We start from the raw sequence: 25,164 nt of genomic DNA, 5'->3' as shown, positions 1-25,164 counted from the left end.
TTCAGTGCTTGTAAGGTCATTTCCTGACATACCAATGTGTGACCTGCATGCCTACAGCACGCACTGTGGCTAGTAACAGCCAAGGCCACTTCTATTTCTGATTGCTTCCTTGGTCTGTGAAGGAAAAGCTCGATATTTTGACATCTCCTTTATTGCACGGGATGCACTGGAGGGCTGGGATTGGAAGCTGTCACCCGCAGGCTGGCATTACTACCAAACTCCTTCCAACGTGAGATGGGGCCAGCAAGCCCAGCCCGGCCATCAGCTCCTGGGTGCCCACCGCTGCTTTCACCATCCCACATCACAGCCAGTTTCGACTTAACCATAAATCGCCCAGAACTAGCCACGGGAAAGGGGGTAACGCCGTGGAGAACTGGTGGGAAACCCTACATAGGAAACCAAAACCGCAACCATAATTAACGTTTTTATTATGGCGCTGATCTGCCCGGCCTAGGCCAAGGCAGCCGGGCGCCCAGCGACACCTGCCGCTCTGCGCATGCACCCCGCGGCCCCTCAGCCCCTCGCCCAGGACTACATATCCCGGCGTACCAATGGGGAGGCAGATCGCTCCGCCCCCTCGCTGTGGGAATGATCCCCAGCAGGTGGGGAAGAGATCGCCTCCCGTCCTTGTCCCGTTCTGTGCGTCTGGAGAGTGCCAGCCTGGCCAGCCGGCACAAGGAAGGGGAGGGGACCTCGCTTCCCTACGGAAACCACGGGGATCACTGAGATGGGCCAGCGTGAATGGCGGAGGCGAGAGCCCCGCCGGAGCTTCCCGCGCGCTGTCAGTTAGGGGCGCGCGAGGCGAGCGCGCACCACCCGGTTGGTCAGCGCGGCGTGCGGCCCCGCCTCCCGTCTGCCTGGATTGGCTGCCGAGCTGCAGTGTGCCGCCCGGCAGCGAGGTCCCAGCCTCACCCCGCCCCTCGCTGCCACAGGCCCCGCCCTCCTCCCTCCTCCCTCCGCACCCCTTTCCCCCCCCCCCCAATTGGCGCTGTCAAGAGCCGCACGAGCGCGCGCGCCGCGCGGCCCCGCCCCCTGCCGCGCGGCCCGGGGACGAGCGGGAAGCGGAGGAGGAGGCCGAGGCCGCCCTTGTGCTGTCCTGCCGCCGGCCGGGCCCGGCTCGCGTCCCGCCCCCGCCCCGCCTCCTCAGCCTCCGGCGTGGGGAGCCGCGCTGAGGCGGAGAGAGCGCGAGGGGCGGCCGGGGGCTGGCGGCGGGGTTCGGTTTCCTCCTCAGTGGGCGGCGGTTGGGCCCCGGCGGGCCCCGCCCCGCCGCCGCGCTCCCTCCCCCCGGCGGCGGCCGCCGGCCCGCGGCTGTCACTCAAAGCGGCGGGGCTGAGGCCGGCGGCGGCGGCGGGCGGAGAGAGAGGAGCTACGCCACAGCCCAGCGGCGGCCATTCGTGGAAAAATAGGCCGTCCCGCTCCTCCCCGCTCCGGCTGCGACCGGCCTTCTCCCCGCTACCCCCACCCCACCCTCCGCCTCCTCCTCCTCCTTCTCCTCCCCCCTAGAGCGGCGCCTCAGCGGGGCATTAATGCGGGATGAGCGGTATGTAACCCCCTCCCTCCTCCCTCCCGAGCACACCCCTCCCGCCCTCCCTCCGCTCCTCCCTCCACCCTCCATCCCCTCCATCCCGCCCTCCCGCGTCCCCCCGTTTCTTCCCCGGGTCCCCCCCGCTCACCCCGCCCTTCCTCCCGCGCCCCCTTTCTTCTCCTCCCGCCGTGCCGCCCTCCTCCGTTCCCCCTTTCTTCGCAGCCCTCCCTCCCGTGCACATCCCTCCCTCCTTCATTTCTCTTTGCCTCCCTCCTTCCCTCCCATGCACAACCCTCCTCCTGCCCCCTGAAGCATCGACGGCCACTGAGTGGCCGTCGATGCTTCAGGGGGCAGGAGGAGGAGGAGGGTTGTGGGTGGTTTTCTCCTGCTGTCTCCGGGAGAGGAAACCAAACCTCCCCTTTCTGGGTGTTAACTCTCCAGCCCCCATGGGTTGGGTTTCAAACCACGTTTCTCAGGACTCGGTTCTTTTGTAATAATGGTTTGCGCCGTTGCTTTTACGGAGAGATACGGGCGAGAAGCTGGGAAGCGAAAAGGATACGCTTGTAGGTTTTGTTATTGTATAAATGAAGGTGAATAATTAACCTGTTACACTTGATATTTTTGCAGATCAAAAGAAGGAGGAAACTATGCCCACAGAGGGAGAGAAATCTCCCGAGGCAGAGAATAACAACAATAATAATAAAAAAGGGAAAACTGGAGGCTCACAGGTAAAGCACGCACTCCCAAATTGGGAAGTGCACAAACTTAGCATTTAAAATGAAGTGTTCAGCTAACAGCATTCCCTGCTGAGAGTATCTTTCTTTGGATTGGGTGAAACCTAGTTGTTGGAGTGCAGTATTTTTACTGTCTGGACATGCTTTTTGACCCCGGTATATGGCGATCAGCTGCTTTCCGTGTAATAGAGGTCCTTTTAAAATTTGCCCTTATTTTAGGAAAAAAAAAAAGACTGGATTGAGCAGGCGGTTGAGGTCCTGGTTGTCACATACTCATTGATAACCATTGGCTTTTATTTGAAGATTATTTACAGAACCACATACTTCCTTATTTAGAGCTGTTTCATTGGTCTCTGTGCAGAAGCATGTTTTTGTCTGCTTCCTGTGTTGATCTTGATGCTTGCTTCTGATGGTTAATGCTTGTCCTCGTCTCCTGAATCCATTCTGTTTTCTCTTTCTGGGTAGGATTCTCAGCCTTCACCTCTCGCTTTGCTAGCAGCCACTTGCAGCAAAATAGGAACTCCTGGTGAGAATCAAGCAACTGGACAGCAGCAGATTATTATAGATCCAAATCAAGGTTTGGTGCAGCTTCAAAATCAGCCACAACAGTTAGAATTAGTAACAACTCAGCTTGCTGGAAACTCTTGGCAGCTTGTTGCTGCATCTCCTTCTGCTTCAAAGGACAATAATGTTGCTCAACAGGGATCTTCCGTTGCCTCAAGCGCACCAAGTCCCTCCAGCAGTAACAATGGAAGTGCATCTCCTACAAAAACCAAATCAGGCAGTTCTTCTTCAACAACTCCTGGACAATTTCAAGTCATTCAAGTACAAAATCCAAGTGGTAGTGTCCAATATCAAGTGATACCACAGATTCAGACAACAGAAGGTCAACAAATTCAAATTAATCCTGCAAATGCTACTGGTCTACAAGACATACAGGGTCAAATTCAGCTTATTCCTGCAGGAAATAATCAAGCTATCCTCACGGCTTCAAATAGGACAGCTTCGGGGAATATTATTGCTCAAAACCTAGCAAATCAGACAGTCCCAGTCCAAATCAGGCCTGGTGTCTCCATACCACTGCAATTACAAACCATTCCTGGTACTCAGGCACAGGTTGTAACAACTTTACCTATAAACATTGGTGGAGTAACTCTAGCGTTGCCTGTGATAAACAACATGGCAGCTGGAGGAGGTTCAGGTCAAGTTGGCCAGTCCACGGAGGGTGGAGTTTCCAATGGAAGTCAGTTGGCATCTACACCGGTCACTTCCGCTTCTGTTAGCTCAATGCCAGACTCTCCTTCTTCGTCGTCCACTTCTACGACCGCTGCTTCAACATCTCTAACTAGCAGTGACACGTTAGTAAGCACTGCAGAAACAGGCCCGTACACAAGCACAGCAGGAGGCAGTTCAGAGCAGCCAACAGAAGAATCTCAAACAACTGCAACGGACTCTGAAGCCCAAAGCTCCAGTCAGCTTCAGTCAAATGGATTACAGAATGTTCAGGATCAGTCAGGTTCCCTCCAGCAGGTACAGATTGTAGGTCAACCTATTCTACAGCAGATACAGATCCAACAGCCTCAGCAGCAAATTATACAGGCCATTCCTCCGCAGTCATTTCAGCTTCAGTCAGGGCAGACTATACAGACCATCCAGCAGCAGTCTTTGCAGAATGTTCAGCTGCAGGCAGTAAGTCCAACTCAGGTGCTCATCCGGGCTCCGACTTTAACACCATCAGGGCAGATCAGCTGGCAGACTGTACAGGTTCAGAATCTGCAAAGCCTTTCCAATCTTCAAGTTCAGAACGCTGGGTTGCCCCAACAACTCACCATTACCCCTGTATCTTCAAGCGGTGGCACAACCATTGCCCAGATTGCGCCGGTGGCTGTCGCCGGTACGCCAATCACACTGAATGCTGCCCAGCTTGCTTCAGTACCTAATCTTCAAACAGTAAGTGTTGCCAACCTGGGTGCTGCAGGTGTTCAAGTTCAAGGAGTTCCAGTTACCATTACCAGTGTTGCAGGTGAGTGGTCTGACAATGTGTTGGGTTGGTTGGCTTTTTTTTTTCTTAAGTGGTAGTGTTTTTGGTTGGTTCTTTTACCGGGGTGAGAATGCTAGACAGTTTTTAATGCTTTCTAAGGTGTTTTTTTTTGTTGCTGTAGTAGTAGTAGACTTAAAATCCCTAACTCCAAGAAAGTACTTTATCACTGAGATTTGGATTTTAAAATATCTAGCACTTCTAAACATTGAACTAATGTTCCACTTTTGTCAATTGAAGTAGAACTAGTATTTGCTAAGACTGAGAAAAGGATCATTTAAGGATAGTTAATCAAAAGCATGTTGTCTTTGGAAGGGAATAAGAGACTTGAGAGAGATGTGTTTAAAAAAATATATCAAAAGCTAGCAATGCAAAATCTTTTTCCAGCAATACAGCTTTTCTGTGCGTGGGGGAATTAGAATGAGTAAAATGTCAGTAGGGAAAATCCTGTGTCATGGCATGCATGTATGTGGAACTTCATTATATTTTCTATCTCCTAAAGTTCCCTCAAAAGTTTGAGTTTTATAAAGAGATTGGATGGGGTGAGGTACGCTTAGATGCGGCATGGTTTCAATGACTTATCTTTGTTTTAAAAAAGAAAACAGAAACCTTGTAACTGTACATTGATACTTGATAAACTTTTGGTATGTATTATGAATTACCTGTTTGGTTATGCTGGTCTAATCTTGGGGAAGGAGCAATTCAAAAGTTCTAGGCTAGAACAGAGAACTTTAGAACTAAAGTACATTCTGCACAAGAGCACTGTAGTGACTCACAAGGGCAACTCTACATGAAATTTGCAAACTTTCAATTTAGTAGTTCTCTGCCAATTTGTGAACCACCTTACAAGAATATTTTTTTTATTTCATATAAGCAGAATTCTTCTATTTTATTAGTTTTAATAAACTTTGTCAGCAACTCAACTACAATCGGTTATATTATAAAATTGTAAGAAAAAGCTTCTAATGTCCAGTGTACGTGAAAAATGTAGTAGTATGTTGACCTCTTAATCTGCTGTGGTGGGTTTTTTTTCATAATCATATGCTAGGATATGAGTAAAGGAAAGGATTGTACCCATTAGTTGAAGTACTTGAGACAAAACATAGCTGATAATGAGAAATTTGCTGTGGGAAGAATTTTGTCAGCTATGGTGCTCTTTAGCACTTAATGGCATGTTGAAATAATAAGAGTTGGGTTGGATGCATTAAACTTAGTTGACTTAAGGAATGTTTTAGAAACATTAATCTGGGTTATGAGAATTAAAACCTTGACCTTGTGTTTGACTGCAATGCTTCAAAAATAAATTTCAGCTCGCAGGAACTGACTGACTTTACAAAATTTTGCAGACTAATTTGTCTTGGAAAACTGTTCTTGATGGGAAGGTGCTGTTTGGCTGATGTTACTCAAAAGCAAGAGGTTCTTAGAGGAATGAAAGGCCTGCTTTGGAAGCCAATTTGGGGGTGGCATAGAAGAAATCTTCCTACATGCTTATGGTTTTTTGGTTGTTTGTTTTTCTTTCCTTCTCTGCTTGCTAATTGGTTATATCTGAAGCCATTCAAACAAGGAATTCTAGATATCATCTTACTCAGTTACTTTTTCTGCCCCTCTGATTGTGTGAGATGTCTTCTGGAGAATGGATTTTTGAAGAGCAACTTCAACGACGTCAGCTGCTCTGAAAGTAATGCCTCCTATTTATTTCAGTGGAAACTAACAGATACAAAGAGTACAGTAACACTATTTGATAGAGCAAATTCTGAGCTCCAGAACATTATTTTTCAAAATAGTCACCACCGTTAGCTCTACATTTTTGCCAGTGATGAACAGGAACCTGCATACCACTCTTGTAAAAATATGTGCTATGGAAGTGACCTGCTGTTGCTGTCACTGCTGCTGAAAAGCACCACCGACCATCTCACTGTGATCACCTCCACTGTTTGGTGCCCATGTATATGGAACTTCAGCAAGCATCAATGAGTGTCAGTGGCTGTCTTTTTTTTTTTTCCATGGAGAAATTCAGTTCCGTACCTCTGTTTCATGTGCACTTGCATGTCAGACGCCATTCTGTCAGACTGCCCTGCTGTTGCCATCAACAAAATGTAATAGAATATGGAGTTCAGTCTCTGCTGTCATCACTACCAGTATCCACCTCTGATGTCATGTGCCAACATAATAAATAGGAGGCATTATTTTTGGAGTGACGCTTCATACGTGGTCTAAACCTGACCAGGGAGAGCAGCTTTAAATTCAGAGAAGGCAGGTTTAGGTTAGATGTTCAAAGGAAATTGGTTATTCAGAGGGTAGTGAGGCACTATAACAGGCTGCCCCGAGAAACTGTGGATGCCCCATCTCTGGAGGTGTTCAAGGCCAGGTTGATATGCCTTGGGTGGCCTTATCTAGAGGATGGTGACCCTTCCCACAGCAGGGGGATTGGAACTATATGATCTTCAAAGTCCCTTCCAACCCAAGTCATTTTATGATTCATTTTATTCTGTGATGATCTAGATTTGTTAGAGGATGAAGGAAGGAGAATGAATCAGAAGTGTGATCCTAGAGAAGTGAAGCCTTAGTCATACAGGGCTTGTGTGTTAATTAAACTTAAATTGTATGACCACTGAATTCCCTACTGACCCAGGTAAGCTACTTCTGTAGCACTTTTATACCAGCAGCCTGTGGATCTGCCAATATTTCTTCTTTCTCTGAGGTTCTATTTCTTTCCCAAGAATGGAGGTTCTAATAAAGAACTTTGAGAATGTGAGAGTTAAGTTATAATTCCTTCTTTATTTATCTCTACTCACCTGTGAAACTTCCTGATTACCATTCTTGGAGCAAAGCAATGTGGAAAGGAGCATGAAGTGCGTGATGTGCAGCACAGTCTGTTTTACTGCTATATTAAGTACTCAAGAAGGGGATGGTTATGAAACAGAAAATTAAGCACTATGCTTGTGTTTGTCAAGTAACCATGAAACAAACCTTTAGCAGAAATAAATCCACTCAGATCCATTAGCTTCAGTTTAACATCATCTTAATCAGGCTTGGTACTAAGGCTTTGAAGTTAAAACTAAGGACAAAAAGGTTTGTTTCTTTTTTGAAGAAAAGGGAGGTTATTGCCTGCCTCTGAGGAAGGCAGGAAGTGTCAGGAAAGAGATTGTGAAGAATTCAACCCATCCATTGATTCATGTGCTCTAACTTTGTTAGGAGAAAAAAAAGAAGTTTCTTTGTCCTTTGGGCAAACTGAACTAATCCAACCAGTTGAGTTTCAGGGGATAATAGTAATAATAACAATAACAATAAATATGCGTCTGAAATAACTGTTATTTTATTTGTGCCATATTTCTGTTCAATGAATGTTGTTTTTCCAAATTATCTTTGCAAAAGGATAATTTTAGGTACATTTCCTTTTTTTGTTTGTTTGTTTTTTGAGTAAAAAAAATGAAACAATAAAGCAATGCAACTCTAAGTAGTTAGTTGTAAATAAGAGACTTAGCTTAAAATTTTTATGGAAGTGTTAAGCTATAGAACTATATTGAGAAAACCTATTCAGGTGTTGGGAAGAAAAAATGTTGAAGTAAAAGCTTTATTTTGGTTACTTTCTAAAACATTTGTTACTGTTTCCTGTCTCAAGATGTATAGGTTCTATTGTAAACCAAGGAAGATGAAAAAATGGTTGGTGTTTTTTTGTTCGTTTTTAAGTTGAAAGCTCAAGCATGTTGCTTTTGTTAGTTTTTGAACTGTATGCCAAAAAGCAAGGCAAAAGCAAAGGAGTTCTCATCTTTTCACTTTCACACCCCAGGTAAATATTCGTTCAGTATCAGTTTTGAAGAGGAAAGTTAAAAGTTAACTGTGAGGGTGACTGAGTGATGATGCCCAGAGAGGTTGTGGTGTCTCCATGCGTGGAGATCTTCAAAACTCATGGTTCTTGGCAGCTAGATGTAAAGTGTCCTTGCTTGAGTAAGAGGGGACATTGTACCAAGTGACTTTCAGAGGTAATTTCCACCTATGCCACCCTGGGATTCTGTAAAGTTTTACAGAAAAAAAAAAAAAGTAGAAAGTGTCAGTCAAAAGAAGAATTAAAAATAGAGGTGGAGGGGGAGGGGAGGAAGCTGGATGTGGAAGATATAGAAAGTAAGTATTTGAGCTTTTTAATAATTATTTACAGATCTTGTTTTAGAGTTAATCAAACCTAAGTGCAACTGTGTTCACTTGAATATGCAGGGATCTATTAACACCTGCCTTGGTATGAGTTTAGTGCCAATCATAGCCTTTAAGCAAGCTAGTTCTTTACAAAGTAAACTGCATTTTTCTGTTCTGTATGAGTTCATATTGTTTTATACATGACTCCCTGTGGAAAGGGAAGTCAGTGGTGTTAATTGGAAGTAAAGTGATGTGACTTCCTGAATTTGTCCCAAATAAACTTGGGTTCAAGCAGATAATAGACAATTCTCTTGCCTTTTTTCAAAGCTTCTGCTGTGATAGGTGTAGATGCAAGATCAAATGATTTTCCCCACCTCTTAAAATAAGGTAGCCTTTGCCTTTTTAAAGCTTATTTTCATTACCTTTTATTTTCCCAAATGTGTTAATTGACAAAAGTGATTGGTTTTAGTACTAGATGGTTCGAGGAAGAATAGTTCATAATGTCATTTCCTTTTGGTGTGCTAATTTACTTTTCCCTCAACATGTTGATCTTGGAGTATATTTGTAGTAACAATAGCATGGAATGTGAATATTTGTGGGTGCTGATAAATATGGGGTGAAATAAAACATCCTGTTTTATTAAGACCAGTTATACTGGTCTTAATATGGTGAACATTCATGTTTTGTCTGTTAGGGTTTTGTGTTCTGCCTGTTCTTATACTGGGGCCTTCAGAAGAGGTCTCAAGCTTCTTTTGAACTTATTCATTCTTTTTGTTGGCAGCAGGAGTATATGGATCCTCTTCTACTTGTACAAACAATGGCTTTATAGAATAATTCTGTTTCTTTTGAAGGGAAAAGAAATAATAGATCAAAATTGCATCTCTCTTAATTAAATTTCTTGAAATAATTGTTATATGGTGTTTAACATTTCCTGTGAAGTTGTTTTTGTTTTACAAATGTTGAAAACGTAACTTCTGTATTTTACGTGCATCTAACCCCAGCTTTGTTAGGTGCTTTAAGCAAGAGTCCCCAAATCCCACCACCTTGCAACTTAAGCACAAGTTGTTCTAAGATGAGCGGTGGCATGGCCTGAGTTATGGGGAGCTGGTAGTCCATCCATCAGAACGAAATGGAAGGATGACTTTTGTTCAGTGGAAAGTTTTGCTACCTGGTAGTACTGCAACTTGTTTTAAGAGGCTTCCATAAGGATGTGCTGTGGACTCTAAAGCAGTTGTTAATGACAATATGAGTTCAATACCAAGTGTTCTCATCGGGGCACTTGGAAAAAAAAATGTAATGAGCCTCATCCTTTGCTTTCATACTCTGTAGTAATATGAGTTTCTAAGACTTCTTTCCCTTTCTTCTTGACCAACTACTTTCATTCTGCTGCTGCTAGTAGTTACACAGTTTGACAGCATCTCCATTCTCATCCTGTCTTGTATTTCTCAGATCTGTCTGCATCCATCTTGTGCTTTGTTTTCTCTTTGTTTCTTTATTGACTCTTCTTGTGTGAGTCACTAATTCTGAGTTGCTCTTCAGATGCAGAAGAGTTTGTTTACTCTTTTTACCGTTCTGGTTCAGACTTTGCAAGAGAGTTTAAAGCATTTAGGAAAATGTTTCAAATAGGAAAAAGATAGTATGTAAGATTAACTGCACGAAACTTAATGACTGTGAATCAAAGGTGTTTCTATTTACGTATTTAGTTTCTCATTATGTCTGACTTTGATTACATACAAAAGTAATCGCGTTTCCCATATCCTCTTCCCACACTTCAGTGATTTGCAGCTCAGATCTTCAGGAGACAGAAGTGCTACTTGTTATAGTTAATCTTTGATGGATTATTTTTCTTCCATGAACTTATCCTCTTTTTTTTTTGAGTCCATTTAAATTTCTTTTTACATCTTCAGTACTTGTCTGCAATAAATGTAGTGACTTAATTGTGGTGTAAAGCACCTTTTATTTAGTGTTCTCAAGCTCTAATATTATGAGAAATTAAATGATCCTTTGTTCTACTCACAATCTTCTGTTATCTCATTCATTTATGCTAGTTACCAAGAAAGGGAAGAGGTTTAGCCTGAAGTCCTAGAATATTAAATTCATTTCATTAAATGGAAGTACATTTTCATGACAATGTAATCAGTGGATCTCCTTGCTCATATTAGTGTGACAGTGAGTGTTTGTAGACTTAACTTAGTGAGTTGCTTAGCTAAACAAGGAGGGGTAGCAATAGGCAGTGACAAGGTAAAAAGGGTTTAAAATAGCCACAGTATATAGAAGCAAACTGGCATATGTGATTACCCAGTGTGAAAATGAAAGGAACTAATGGGTGGTGATTGCATGAGGTTTTTTGAACAATGTCCAGTGTTTCAAGGCAAACACCTTGAAAGAAACACAAGCTGCAAAGCTATGGAATCTGCAGTAAGAAAGGTAAGTACAAAAAACTGGGCTATTTTCCACAAAAGCAGAAAAAAATGCAGGAGTTCTGCTTATCTTTTGCAGTTTTTTAACGTTTCTTGGCTCTGAGGATGTAGTTGTGAAGAGTATGGAAATTCAGTGTACCTCTTCAAAAGTCATGAAAGGTCACGTGCATCTGTTCTCAGGTTTCCTTCAGCTGAGAACTGTTGCAGAACCACGGTGTTCTAAATGTTCTAGTACTGGTGCTCTTTTCAAGTGCTTCAGTGTAATTAGAAGCATTTAGGCTTCTAATGACAGAATTGCTTTCTTGCATTTTCCTAAACTGAAATTCAGCATAGTGGTAGAAGGAGTTTAACAACAAACTTTGCTGGTGACAGCAAATGAGTGGGCAATGGTAGTTTAAAGATACATTATCAATATACTGTTCTGAATTTTAGGCACGAGTGCACAGTCTTCCTCTTCAGCTAAATGGAGAGTAATCTAGTTAAAATGCCTCAGTTAAAAGAACATTGTTGCCTTATCTGTGAGTAGCAAGGTGTAACTTCGTTGCTGCTTCCAGGGAAAGCAGGAAGGGGAAGTATTTAAATTCTTGCTTTACTCATGACTGCAAGGTGAAACACGTTTCTGATGAGCTGTTTCTATGCTGTCATGTTCTAGAATTAGATGCAAGTTCTTAAGCTTTTCAAAGAAGGGTGTTATTAAAACTACTTCCCTATTTTATGTTCTTAAAAAGTTTTTCAGTCACACAGGTTATCTCTTAGAGTATCAGTTTTTGCCCTTACCTCTCTTGTGCCCCATTGTCAGAAGTCAGGATATGTAGAGAAAGAAATAGCTGTATTTTCTTGTTCAGAAAATGTCAAGCAAGCACACAGTTATGTGAGTACTGCACATCTTTATCAGGCTGATAGTATTTAATCCATTTTGTTTTAAAATGTGCTTAACCCATACTAAGCCAACCTACTTGTTCATCTGTTACAGCCATGTAAAGAAGAGAGGAAAAAAAGAGGAGTGGAGAAAAATTATATTCAAAATCTGATTTTAATAGCTTCCTCGGTGTAAGGTACATTGTTACAAAGTTGTGCTTAGCTTCACAAGATTCTCATAGTGGTAGGTGTGATAGATCAGTTTATAATATTATATATAATATATATATGGTATGTATATTATATATATTAAATATATAATTTTATTATTATGGGAAGTAAAGCCTACACTTTCCAATGGTCAGTAATTTTAATGGATACATTTAGTTAATAAAGGTTGTTTTACACCATAGCATAGTAGTCAAAATTACATACAAAAGACCATTTTTATGACTGTTTTCTTACAAAAATCTCACCAGAATGAAAGCTCTGGTCATCCACAATCTTTTGCTGAAACAGCATTGCAGCATCTGCTTAAGATAGTTTGCAGTTTGGTTTAATGTTTTTTGTTTGTTGTTGTTTAAGAATGGAGTTAGGTGTGACATTTGTTACTGCTGATAGTGGCTAACAGCCCTGTGCCTTGATCAGCCAGTCATTGTTATCTCATTGTTATCTCAGCACACATTGTTAATCTTGGTAGACTGGGAGACTATCATTCTCACATAAAAAAGAGAACGACCTGTTGAAATTCTCTAGCGGAAAACAACTTGGTGTACATGTTTGAATGGTCTCAAGTGATGGTGTGACCAATTTTCCCTTGAATGAAATACTGAAGGCTTAAAACTATGAGCCTTAGTTGAATTGTTTCCTGGCCTGTTGGGAAGAAACTGTGTAAAACATCAAGCTCTTCAATTTGTTCTGTATCAGAAAGAAAGGGCAAGTAAGATTCACTTTTACAGGGTAACAATGTCACAGAAGAACTGGCGGAACTTTCAAAGGCTTCAGTCAGACAGATTTTCATGGCTCTTAAGATGTAGCTCTCTTGCTCCTTGCCTCCTAAAGGCAAAAGATATCAGTCTAAATAAATAAATTGGTCTTCATTGCCGACACTTTGTTTTGTTTTAATTCTAAGCAAATTATCAAATGCTGTCTGAGTTTGCCTAGTTTTAAAGTCAGCAACTTCATTTCCACTGAAATGATTTTCATGTATGTACCTGTTTACTAAAGCCTTTTATGCACAGAGGTATGCTGCTTTTTATCTTGATCAGTATGGAGCTAGTATTACATGTGACCAAATTGTTTACTTCAATGGCATTTATGAGCCTTCCAGTGTATTATGGACAAGAAAACATAAAATATGTTAACTAACTAAACTATAGTTAAAAGCAAACAAACTAACAAAAAATAATAATATCACAGCCAAACAGGACAGGATACTGAAACCTTAGTTAGTTTGTTTGTTTGTTTCTCCTCTTGTCAGCCTCCTCCTGTCCTTCTAAGATTAGACTATTGCTATTTGCATCATAATATTCAGAAATGGAACCAAGGTGCTAAAAACAGACTTAGGAGAAATTCCAGAAAATAGTATTTTGATTTCCATATGGCAGAATTGTGTAGGATATGTATGTAACTTCCTTGTTTTTTATAGTAGGAACCATCAACAAACTTTTTTCCCTCTTGCCTTTCCCTCCTAAGTAAAGGGGAAGAGATGCAAGAACTGAGACAGTTTCTTTTGTATCTGTAAGCTGTGGAATAACCCAGGAGTTGGGCTACAGTGGGTGGAATAGAGAGAGAGGTTCACAAAAGTAAACTTTAAGGGCTACATCTCTTGCATCCACTATTTGTTTCCATGCAGTGCACCTGACACTGCAGCACTGTTGGTAGTTGGATTTTCAGTTACCTGTCTGCTCTGAGGTTTAATACACAGGGAACTACTTGTTTCCATCTGCAGAGAAATGTTCTTTAACGCTTATTCTAAATACGCTTTTCTGTTTGACTGTTGGTGGATTTTTGGTGAGTTTTTTTTCAGTAAAAAGGAAAATAAGTTTTCCTCCTACTTCAGCAGTAGGATAACAAGATATTTTTTTCTGATTCCAGCTCCTTTATAGTAAGTTGAGCGTGTTTTCTTCCCTGTTGAAACCTATTAAAATCACAGCAGCAATCCAGAACAAATAGAGTTCTTACCTTGCTTTAACTGAAATCTGAAGTTGGTTGTGCAAGACCAAGCTTTGTGAAATGCGGCTCCATGTTCTTCTTACATTGTTTCAGTGTAGGTCTTTCTGTGTTCTATGAGACATAGCTCTTTGCTGTTTAATAGTAATAAAGATGAAAAGATGAAATAGACTTTCTGTTAAATGAAGGGTAATGCCAGCTGAAACTTTCTTCTGTTTGAAAATACTGAGGTGAGTTTAAGTTGTGCTAATGCACTTGTGAGAAGCCTAACAGTTTTTAAGTTATTTAAATATCTTCTTGAAATTTCTTAAGCGTTGTATTGTCATTGTGTTGCCAATGTAGTGAGGAAATATCAGTGGTAAGTGGGTGGTTAGACCAGATAATCTTGGAGGTCTTTTCCTAGTTGAGTGATTCTGTGATTCTCTGAATGATTCTTGTACATAAGGAATAACACTTTAAGGTATTGAAAACTCACAGTCTTTTTCTTCTGTCTTAACCCTCGTACTTTTAAGTGGTATTTTTCACAGAAGCTAAGCTTAATTAGATGCTCATCATTAATTGCTGAGTACTCTATTCCATTAGACATGGGAAGAAAGGTTTCTGAAGAGAAGATACCAAGATGTAGGAATATTGTCCAAGCTGGCAACAAGCAAAAGAAACTTGTTGCATTGTCCCTGTAGGAAGAAGAAAAGAAATATATCTATCCAATGCTGCAGTTTGCATTGGAATTTGTTTCTGCTTGTGTAACATCTGACCACAGTGTGCTGTGATGGCCCACATTTCTTAAAATAGTTGGTTGAATCCAATTCCTTTTTCTACTCCAAATTGCTGTTCTATGAAGATCATGTGGGTGCCTTGCATCAACCCTTGTCTTTTCTGGGAAATATTTCCCATCATGTATTGTTTCTTTATGAAAACTTTGCAGATTACTTCTTCTAGGCAAAAGATGAGGCAGCATTATCTGCAGACTGTTTTAGTAATACCAAATGATATCATCTTCTGTGTCAATACTGAAAGTCACAGTTGTCTTACTGTCACTGTTTAATTTATTAATTTAATGAGTCACGGTCTCACTTTTTTAATTTTAAGACATGATTTTCATCTCATTCTTCAGCATAAAGCCTTTCTAGTAGGTAATGTTGGGGAAAAAAAGAGAAATTTTAAACTTTAAAATATTAAAAATATTAATATAAATATATTAAATATTAAATAAATATATAATATATTAAATATTAACTGCACAGACTGCAGTTGGGGTGTGCAGGGGAGAAGAGGAAATGAGACCTCTTTCCTCCACTGCTTTGTCTCGGCAACTTTTTTAATGGATGAGTTGATGTGTCAGCTCTAAAGCAGCCTGTCATTTACTTTTGGTTGTCATGTAGTAATGTGTGTTGAGTTATAAATATCACTTGTAGTCTTCTTCATTTCTAGACTATGCAGTTAAACATTTGGGGGTTTTGTTTGTTTGTTTTGTGACAGTAATCAGTCTGATCAGCTACATTTTACTAAGTATTTCTCAGATTTTGCAGTAAGGTTCATGCTGCTGTCATTAATGCTGCCATCTCCTTAACTGCAGAATGCTAACTGGCTGCACAGCAGCAACAGGAACTCTATGCAAATTGTTCTGGGGAACTGAGTACTAGAAACTAGAAGTCCCCTTAATCATAAATTTCTCTTCCTTTCCAGATCTGTTTTCTAAAGCTTCTGTGGATCATCAAAGTTACAGCCTTTTCCCTTTCTAGCCTGCTTGTCTAAAATAACAGCTTTTCATGCTTACTACTGCAGGTGAACAAAAACAGTGATAGGAATGTATGTGCAGTGTGTAATAAAAGGAATTTTGTTTTGACTTATGATGGATGACCAAGCCTAATGACAGTGATCTTCAGTTGTAAATCATCCTATAGAAATCATTTCTTAGATAGCATGCATAGCTTTCTCTGTCATCCAAGTTGTGTTGTGTGAGCTCTTATTTTGAAAGCTGAAGCAGTGAAAGAGGAAAGAATATATGAACCTGTGTTTTGTGATACTGCATATTAAATGCTTTAATGTTTTAAGGCTAGTGACTAAAATCAGGTTGGCTTTTCTATTTGCAAAGTCTAAAAAATGTCTGTAATGTTCTTAATTACATTTAGTCTTAATCACATATCCAATATTCTAATGAGGGAGAGACTTCCTGCACTTGATTTTCAAAATACGTACTATTTCAGGTTGCCTTGTTGTTTTGTTTGACCCCAGCACAACATACAGTGATTACTATTCAAAAGAAACAAAATAAGATAACACTGATATCAATTACTTCATTTTATACAGTAGCATATTGTAGTAACCTGAAGTTGTGACCTGACAGCATGTGCAATAAACTTCAGTCTTACACAAGTTTGGTGATTTTGCTGATGAAGAATGTTTCACATTTTCAGGAAATCACTGTTAAAAAAAATCATGGGAATATGGGAATTTTAAAGAAAAACTGTCTTCTCAAAGCAATTATAAGTGTGCACTGACTTCTTGGACAACTCATCTGTAATAACACAGATGAAGCGAAGCGTGACTTTATTCCTTTGTATAACAATTTGTTTCTGAAATCTGTGTTGAAACATGAGAGCTCATCTTATTCCAAGGCTTGATTATGAATGGTGAAGTACAGTGATGTTGAGCCTTGTGGTTTGGAGTACATCAGAAGGAAATAATATTAGGGGATTTTGTGATTTTTGTACAATTTTTAAAAGGTTTTAAATTATATTTGTATGTAGCATTAGCAAGTCTTATAAAATGACACTGGGTTATTCTATTCCTGTGTGTATAATAGTTATCTCAACTACTGTTTTTAAAATCAGGGTTTTTTTAATTATTAAAAAAAAAAGCTGATCTATAACCAAGTCTTCTATTCAAAACTTCTCCTTATATTTTGTTTTCTAAAAGGTGCCTCAGTTTCATTTTTGTAGGCTTCTAACCAACCCATGTCAATAGTTAAGTAATACCTCAAGTGTTACTTTTTTTTTCAATAAATTTGATTTTTTTTTTTCAAAGATAAATTGATCATCTAATTTACCATTATTTTCCAACTAGTAATGGCTTTTTCATTAGGATAAGAAGAAGGAATGCAACAGCAACTTTTAGTTCCCTTCATCTGGCTACCTGTAGTGATAAGCTCTGGTATCATCCCATGGTTTGTACTACAGTGTGTTTAAGTTCTGTAGAGGCTTTCATACAGTAGAGGCTTTGCTTATACAGAATCACAGAATCTTAGGGGTTGGAAGGGGGGACCTCTGGAGACAATTTAGTCCAACCTCCCTGCTAAATCTGATTCCCTAGAGTAGGTTGCAGTGTTGGGGCCTAATAAGCCTGCTCCATGTCTTAGCATTGCTGCAGCTTTTAATGTAGCTCATTACCACAAAGACTTTAATATTAGCATGCTTTGCTAGGGAAGAATATTTGCCTTCTGTTCTTCTGGTTTAAGTTCTTGAAAATTTCTTTTGTTTCCAGGATATGACTCTCATTGTTTTGGTCAATCTCATGCTCCCACGTTACTTTCATTTTCAGTAACTTTTAAAATGCAGTGTATCCTTTTTTCTTCCCTTATTAAGTGTAAATGTTGTAAAAGTCAGAGCCTTTAGTGTTCCATTAGTGGATCCTGGAATGTAGTTTAAAAGAAACCAAAACCCTCTGCCACTCAAGACTACAGCAGTTATACTCTTGTGTAGAACTTAGAGTAAATTCTGTCTGGTTGCTTTTGGTGGTTGTTTTTTTTTGTTTGTTTGTTTAGGGGAGGGCTGGTGGGCAGGAAAGATATCTGATTTTTCCTACCAAAAAAAAAACAAAAAAAAACCCCACATATAATATACTTATTTTACTGTCAGAGAACAGGAAAAATTATTTAAAATTTGTTAAATGCAAAAGAAAAACAGATGCATTTCTTTCTTTCCTATGTGCTCCTACTGTGCACTGGGGTCCAAAAAAAAAAAAAAAAAAAAAAAAGAGAAGTCCAGGAATTACAGTATTGAACTTCTCAGTGTTTTCTTTGCAGGGATATTTATAACTATCATGTAGCTGTGGTTTGTCCAGTTTTTCTTTTGCCTCATAACATAAAGATTTGCTCATTGAGTACTGTGATCTGGATCTTTAAATAATACTCAAAATACTGCATAAATAGTGTTTCAGAAGCTTCTGTATTCCACTTTAGTAAGCGGACTACAAGGGAAAGAAGTTTAAAATAACTCCATGAGCTTAATCTAAAGAGGAAAGTCAACATTTGCATTAGGAAATGTAATAACTCTGTTAAGATCATGTAAAGAGAAATTTACTTTCTGTTGAACTGAAACCATACAGAGAATGTAATTGTTTGCCTGGGCGACCTTATTTTTGACATTTTGTCTTATGTATTTCCACTGTTGCCTCTACAGTTATTCTGAAGAATTTCTCCTGAGAAGTATTGCTGTATCACTATTAATAAATAGATTAAGACTGTAGGATGTATCGTGTTGTTCAAGGTTATCCTCACATGGGCCATGCAAGTGTTTGTTGGAGGGCAAATGGCAAAGTTGGGGGAAGGTGGAAGATTAATGAAGTTTGTCAGTAGTGATGCTGGATATTATGAAGAGATATCAGAAGAGAAACCTTGTTGCTTGTCTTTTGTCTTAGGCTGAAAGTTGGCTCATATAAAATCAGCACAATGTATGTGATTTTTAGAAGTACCAGGCAAGTTTTCTCATAAATGCAGATTGCTCAGATCCAGAAATAATTATTTGTCAGACTCTCTTCACTTTAGAACTAGTCATAAAGCTGAAAAGCTTTTGAAAAGAAACCCTCTGCATGGTTCCAATGCCTCAGTTCACATTGTACCAAAAAAGTCTGGTAGCCTGGGAAGAGTTGCATTGAAAGTTCAACATTAATTAAAAAAAAAAAAATGGAGAGAGAATGGTTAGGTTCTAGGCCTCCTTTTGCCAAGTAGGACTTTTTGATATGGATGGAGCCTTCTCTTTAACAGAATCTGATGACAAAGCATAACTTTGTGTGCTTGACAGCACACCTGACTGTTGATGAGAACAGTAGCACAGGCTACAATGTTATCTTTAGTTTTTGTGGTGACCATCACTAGACTGCCATTATTTTGTAGCACTGGCCCTGTGGTTTGAAGTTTGCATCTTGGGTCTCTTCAAAACACGGAAAGCAGTTTATGCTCTGCAAAAGACTCCAAGTAAAGCCAGTTCTTAACCTATTTACCTTTGGCCAACTGAGAACCACAGCTGGTTTCTAACACAAGCAATCACACGAACACATTAAGATAAGCATTTAGATACAACAAAAACAGTCAGCTTTGACTTTAGCTATTCATAGCACTCACTCAGCACTGCAGCAGCTTAACAGCATGACAAGGAATTGCCCATGGACTAGCACTTCGTTTAGAAGCTCTTGCGACCTGTCATGCCACTGTCAGGCAGAAGTGCTAGATACTACTGTCTGCATTTATACCTCAATGTTTTCCTTAATTCGTCACATTCTCAAGGATTTTTGTGAGTGCTTTTCCTCCCCATTATTAAATAAATAAATTCATTTCCAATAGATTCCTATTCTGAAAAGAAAGCCTTTTTTCCTATCCTAGATGTATGGAAGCTCAACACTCAAGTTTTTAATTCTTTTCTTGTAGTTCTTCTGCTTCACACTACAAACTTTATTATTTCTAGGTTTGCCCTTGCTTTCAGAGAACCAAAAGTTCATGGTACTTGTTGTTATTTGTGACCTGCATAAAAAATAAGGAATTTGTGTTTACCCATATATAGGCAAATCAGTTATAAGTTTCAGCCTGAAATCAAGAGAGAGAACTGGGGAAGTTTTTTCAGTGTTTTTAGTTGGAATAACCTGATACAGGTACAGAAGCAACACAGGTTTATTCTGTTTCATGTAGTGAAATGGAACTGTTGGATGACAGTTATGTCAATCCAGGAGGTTCTCTGAGTATTGTCTTCTTTAGTCCTAACCTGTCTGTATGTGTGTGTTGGTGTTTATTTAGTTTTAGTTTACGGCTATTATCTTAGCAGTCATGTGAATTAAGTGGTTGTTATTCTGTGCTGCATTGTATATGGACCGACTTGGTAGCTTGGCAATTTAAACCTTGGGAAGAACATTCTTCTCAGTTATGTCCTCATGGATGAATTCTGTTACAGATTCCTGAGAATCTGGGGTACCCAAATGAGTATCTTTGTGTCACGTTGCCTCTTAAGGATTTCAAAGTTTTGAGTTAGTGCTTCAATACTGGAGACTTTCAGGTCTTGGAATACTAGTCTATTTTAAGAATTCTGTTTTGTTGTTAGACTCTATCAGTAAGTTGTGTTGTTCTTATTTTCCATTTGGATGCAGACAGTGATATTTTGAAAATGGCAGTGCATTAATGGGTTTTTGTCCTGTTCCTGTTACTGGATTGGCATTTGGTATTATCCTACTGCAGCTGGAAGTCGTGTCTCTGTGTGTATTTGTCACATCATTTTCCTGAACCCTATCACACTAACTTTTTTTAGATAACACAACATTACCTTGCTGCTCGAGAAACTTCATTAATTGCCTGTATTAGAATACTCTTTATTTTCCTTCTAGGTTGAGATGATCAACCTGCTTGTCTTTGATCGAGACAGCCACAGGGATCAATAAACTTTTGCAATGAAACTTAATTGTTAACTCATCAAGTCAGTCTTTAAATTCCATTTAGTTCATTCAAGCTCATTCAGCAATCTTCTTAAAAATGTTCTTCCTGGTGCAAAATAAAACAAACTCTGCTATGCTAGGTTGTTCAAGTCTAGTCCTATAACGTTTCTTTTTCTCTGAACCAAATAGGAACTTGCACAATGGTGCAGTTTGTAGAAGAAGGGACAGTTCTGTATATGTCATAATGCAACTTCCAAGTTGAGCTGGTTTTAGTTTTCTGAATGTAGATGGGTGTTTTTTTTTTGTTTGTTTGTTATTTGCTTTTAAGGCAAATAAATTTGACAATATTTGTCTAAGGTTTTGTTTTTGCATCTCATCATTTGAGGGAAGGTATAGGGGAGGCTAGCAGGTACACCTTCTGATAGTACTTAAGAAAAATGTCTGGATTTAATATATGTTTTGTGGCTTCCCTTAGCTTTAAGTAGATTTTTCTTTTCTATAAGATACAAGAAGTTTATTTGTGCGCTTATTGAAAAGAATAAGAAAATTTAGAATTTTTTTCTTATTTTACAGGTCAGCAGCAAGGACAGGATGGAGTAAAGGTGCAGCAGGCAACCATAGCTCCTGTTACTGTAGCGGTAGGTGGCATTGCTAATGCAGGGATTGGTGCTGTTAGTCCTGATCAGATAACACAAGTGCAGTTGCAACAAGCTCAACAAGCATCTGACCAGGAAGTTCAACCTGGCAAGAGAACGAGAAGAGTTGCCTGCTCGTGTCCTAATTGCAGAGAGGGAGAAGGAAGGTAAGTATAAATGTTATTGATGCGTGTTGTCACACTTTAAGTCATTTGAGCTTCACATTTTCTTATATTGTATACATTTTTAGTGTTGTCTACTGGAAAGTGTGTTTATATATCTCTTTTTAAGCAAGGAATTATAGCTATCACGAAGTAATTTTCTACATCAGTTAGTAATATTTTTGAATAAAATGATTTACCTGTTTGTATTTGATCTTTTTAGAAGCAGCAATGAGCCAGGAAAAAAGAAGCAGCATATCTGCCATATTGAAGGATGTGGGAAAGTTTATGGCAAGACATCTCATCTTCGGGCGCATCTGCGCTGGCATACTGGTGAAAGACCATTTATATGCAACTGGGTTTTTTGTGGCAAGCGATTTACAAGGAGTGATGAGTTACAAAGACATAGAAGAACCCACACAGGTTGGTCAGCCTTCTCTATGTACAAAATACTGTGTGTCTGAATCACAGTGGCCACAGTTAAACAGTGACATCAAAGGCTTCATCAGGGTCTCTGAAAAATACTTCTAAACATAAATAAGTGGCTCGAAATGAAGGAAGTGGTAGACTTGTTTTCATCAGTGCAAGCTGACCAAGAAATCAAATAAATGAAATGATCTTTTCAAACTGCTCTTCCTTACCTAACCTACAAAAAGATGACATTATCAATGCAGATAGCTGATACATGTGAGCTGGCACCTAATCAAAATTTGACAGATTTTCTTGAGTGTGTTATATTGGACATGGACCAGAGTCTTTTTTTTTCCTCATTTAGACTAGATCAGTCCTTAAGAAACTTGTTAATCTAGTCCGTGCATCAGATTTGGTCTCTTTGGGAAGTTTCCTTGATATTTCAGATAATGATAAAAAAAAACTTTCCTGACAGTTCGGATTACAAATTTAGACTTTTTAGAAATTAATAATGTTATTAGCCTTCTTATTTTTAGTCCCAAATAAGAGTTGTTTTTGTGAATTTTTTAATCCCCTCAAACTTACAGCTTCAAAAGATTGTACTCAAAGGAAACATTATGGTATTCAAACACTTTCAGAACTTGTTAGTATGGTGAATTTTTCTCTTGTTTAATTTTGTACATTTTTATGAGACAGATTTGTGAAACTCTGGGATTCAAATTTGTGTCCAAATTACATTCACATCATTATAATCTAAATAAAAGTATGTATTTTTTAATACAATCAAGTAGCATTACTTAGTCTGTCAAATTTATGGGACAAGAGGCAAATTCTCTTGTGATCTGAATTTCCAACTACACATTAGATGATCCAGAGCATAGCAAAAGTTTGTTAAGAATATTTTAATAGTGAAGAATGGCTTGCCAAAATCTGAAAAGACCTGAGAATTAGGCAAGTAGAGAAGAAAATGTTGTATCCTTTGAAAGATATTTTAAATGTTGAATAGAAAAGGGTCAGATTGAAATGGTCAGACAGAAATGCTGTGCTCTTTCACTAACGTTTTGGTCTTGTTCTTTTAAAAAAGGTGAAAAGAGATTTGAGTGCCCAGAATGCTCTAAAAGGTTTATGCGAAGCGATCATCTATCGAAACATGTCAAAACTCATCAGAACAAGAAGGGTGGTGGAACAGCCCTTGCTATTGTTACCTCAGGAGAACTGGACTCTTCAGTTACTGAGGTTCTTGGTTCTCCAAGAATTGTCACTGTTGCTGCCATTTCTCAAGATTCAAACCCAGCAACCCCTAATGTTTCAACAAATATGGAAGAATTCTGAAAGGATAATTTATACGGACGCCTAGTGCTGCACTTAAGTTTACATGCCTTTCAGGATATGGAAGTGGGCTAGTGAGGTGGATTACAGAGAAGGAAATAGTTTTCAATCGTGACTTCTGTAAGTGTTCCAGGTTGGAGGGTCAGCGTGAGAAGTGTACACTGGTGCAACAAGGCAAGAATTTCAAAAATACAAACAGCGCAAATTGATGTACTGGATAAACAGATGGGGGAATATTATTTCCATACTGTACTTTTTTTTAGTTATATGTCTGTATATCATGTAATGATTTTAAATGAACTTTTCCCTTCTATTTTGGCATTGTACGTTAATGTGTTTGTAAAATCAGATAAATGTCATTGTAAAACAGGGTGGACCGTGAGTAGGATTAATATCATTTTATGGAGGTACTTTGTTTTTAATATAAATTTGTAAGATTTTCATGATAACATCCTTTTCCCATAAAGCACAGCGAAATTGAATACAGACTGAATGAAAGTGAAAATAGTTGAGGTTTTTGCTCAGTCCACAGAACGTGTTAGTTTATTTTGGCCGTCTTTTCTCAAGTTTTGGAATTACTCAACTAGCAGCTGGATGATACATGCTGTGAAGTGGATCTGAGGTGGACCTCAGATTTATTTTGACCACTACATTATAGTAGTGTGTATAAACGACAATCAGTGAGTTCTAATTCCTCTCTTTCTTTGGAGAGCTGAGATTATGTAGAATTAGTGTATACAGTAGGAAAAAACAGAAACGGTAGAAAGATATTAACATAAGATTTTACAAAACTAATGGTGTCTTTATGTAGGAGGAAGAATGAATATGGCAACTTTTGGGTCAATTTTGAGTATTTCATATTTTAAAGTATCAGTGGTCTGTTTCTAACTCATAGGTAACATATAATAAAAACTGAATATTTAAATGTTTTAGTTTTGTTAGAATTCATGGAAACCAATCAGAGGATTGTCTCCATGAGCATTGTAAATCGTTCTCCAGTATCTTCTTTCTGTGATACTACTTATTTGCTGTGGTTAACGTGCTGAGTTCTTTATGCTTTGACTTAATAGCCAAAGAGAAGAATTAATTACCGCATTTTAACCAAAAAAGGCACAAGTAAACATTTTCTCTCCTTTCCCCTAAATGTTACTGTCTTTATTTTCTCTTTTTCTTGGGCTGGTAATAAGTATCTGTTACCTATTGAGTCTTACATTGAGACTCCAACCACAAAACAAAATGGAGAAAGGGGTATAAAGTTATCACTTTATTACGTGGCTTTTGATTTGAGAGGTTTCTTCATATTTTCAGATGAGTTAGATTAGTAGGAATATAGAGGAAATGGAAAGCAACAGCAACAGAAACCTGCATTTCATATGGGAAAACTCCCACATGTAAAGGGAGGAAAGATGGCCAAATACTTCATACTCAGGATTTTGAATTATTTCCCGTAGTCATAACTTTTTACACATACAGTCATTTGGTTACAATTCTCATGACCAGTATTTAAAAGAAAAATTACACCAAAATATTTTTAATGTAACAAAAGGAAGTACAGTGTAAGAAAGATGAGATTTTTGTTGGTTTTTCCTGCAAGTTAAAAAAGGACGAATGTGTGCGGTAACTGTTGGTTTGAGACTCGTAACAGATGCCCTTTGCATTCTCACACAAAACATATACTTCTCATCTGAATACTTTATCAATCTTGTGGTGTTTTGTGTATTTTTGAAGCAAGAAGAGTACCAATCATTGTTTACACTGTGTACACTTTAGGCCAGCCCTTTGTAGCAAAATATTAAACTGAAGGTGTTTATGCTTTCAGTTTACATTAAAAAAAAAAGAAAAAAAAAGAAAAAAAAAGCTTTGAGATTAAAGAAAAACGATTTTACACTGTGGTTATAAATTTCAAGTTTCTTAAAGCTTTTGTAGACTTGTAACAGTCTTTAAATTTTAGTTGGGTTTTGTACATTTTTTTGTATATTTTATTTAAAGTACTCTTAACTGATGTATCTGGACTTAAAACATCAGACTCAATTAGATGTTACATTTAATACAGATGAACATTAGGTAGTATTAACTGTTAATTTTATTATATAGGAAATGAAATGTCAAATATA

The 25,164-nt window shown here is 39.0% G+C and overlaps 1 protein-coding gene across 1 annotated transcript; it reads left to right on the top strand.

Annotated features, from left to right (window-relative positions):
* Nucleotides 1-1,272: 1,272 nt before the first annotated feature.
* On the top strand, nucleotides 1,273-24,565 carry SP4 (Sp4 transcription factor). The gene is made up of 6 exons (XM_065753511.1): nucleotides 1,273-1,540; nucleotides 2,153-2,253; nucleotides 2,725-4,282; nucleotides 21,088-21,316; nucleotides 21,534-21,733; nucleotides 22,806-24,565. The coding sequence occupies exons 1-6, from the start codon at nucleotides 1,534-1,536 to the stop codon at nucleotides 23,051-23,053; spliced, it is 2,343 nt and encodes a 780-aa protein (XP_065609583.1). The 5' UTR covers nucleotides 1,273-1,533; the 3' UTR covers nucleotides 23,054-24,565.
* Nucleotides 24,566-25,164: the final 599 nt, after the last annotated feature.

Source organism: Cyrtonyx montezumae, unplaced genomic scaffold, assembly GCF_038088225.1.
Source record: "Cyrtonyx montezumae isolate F1298 unplaced genomic scaffold, pur_monq_1.0 scaffold_8, whole genome shotgun sequence".
Classification (NCBI taxonomy): domain Eukaryota; kingdom Metazoa; phylum Chordata; class Aves; order Galliformes; family Odontophoridae; genus Cyrtonyx; species Cyrtonyx montezumae.
Note: the sequence above shows the minus strand (reverse complement) of the source record. Positions and strands in the feature narration are given on the sequence as shown.

Excerpts from the sequence above, each read along its gene's own strand:
- SP4 (XM_065753511.1), top strand. Across the intron at positions 4,283-21,087 it reads TACCATTACCAGTGTTGCAG|GTCAGCAGCAAGGACAGGAT; the intron begins GTGAGTGGTCTG and ends CTTATTTTACAG. Across the intron at positions 21,317-21,533 it reads TGCAGAGAGGGAGAAGGAAG|AAGCAGCAATGAGCCAGGAA; the intron begins GTAAGTATAAAT and ends TGATCTTTTTAG.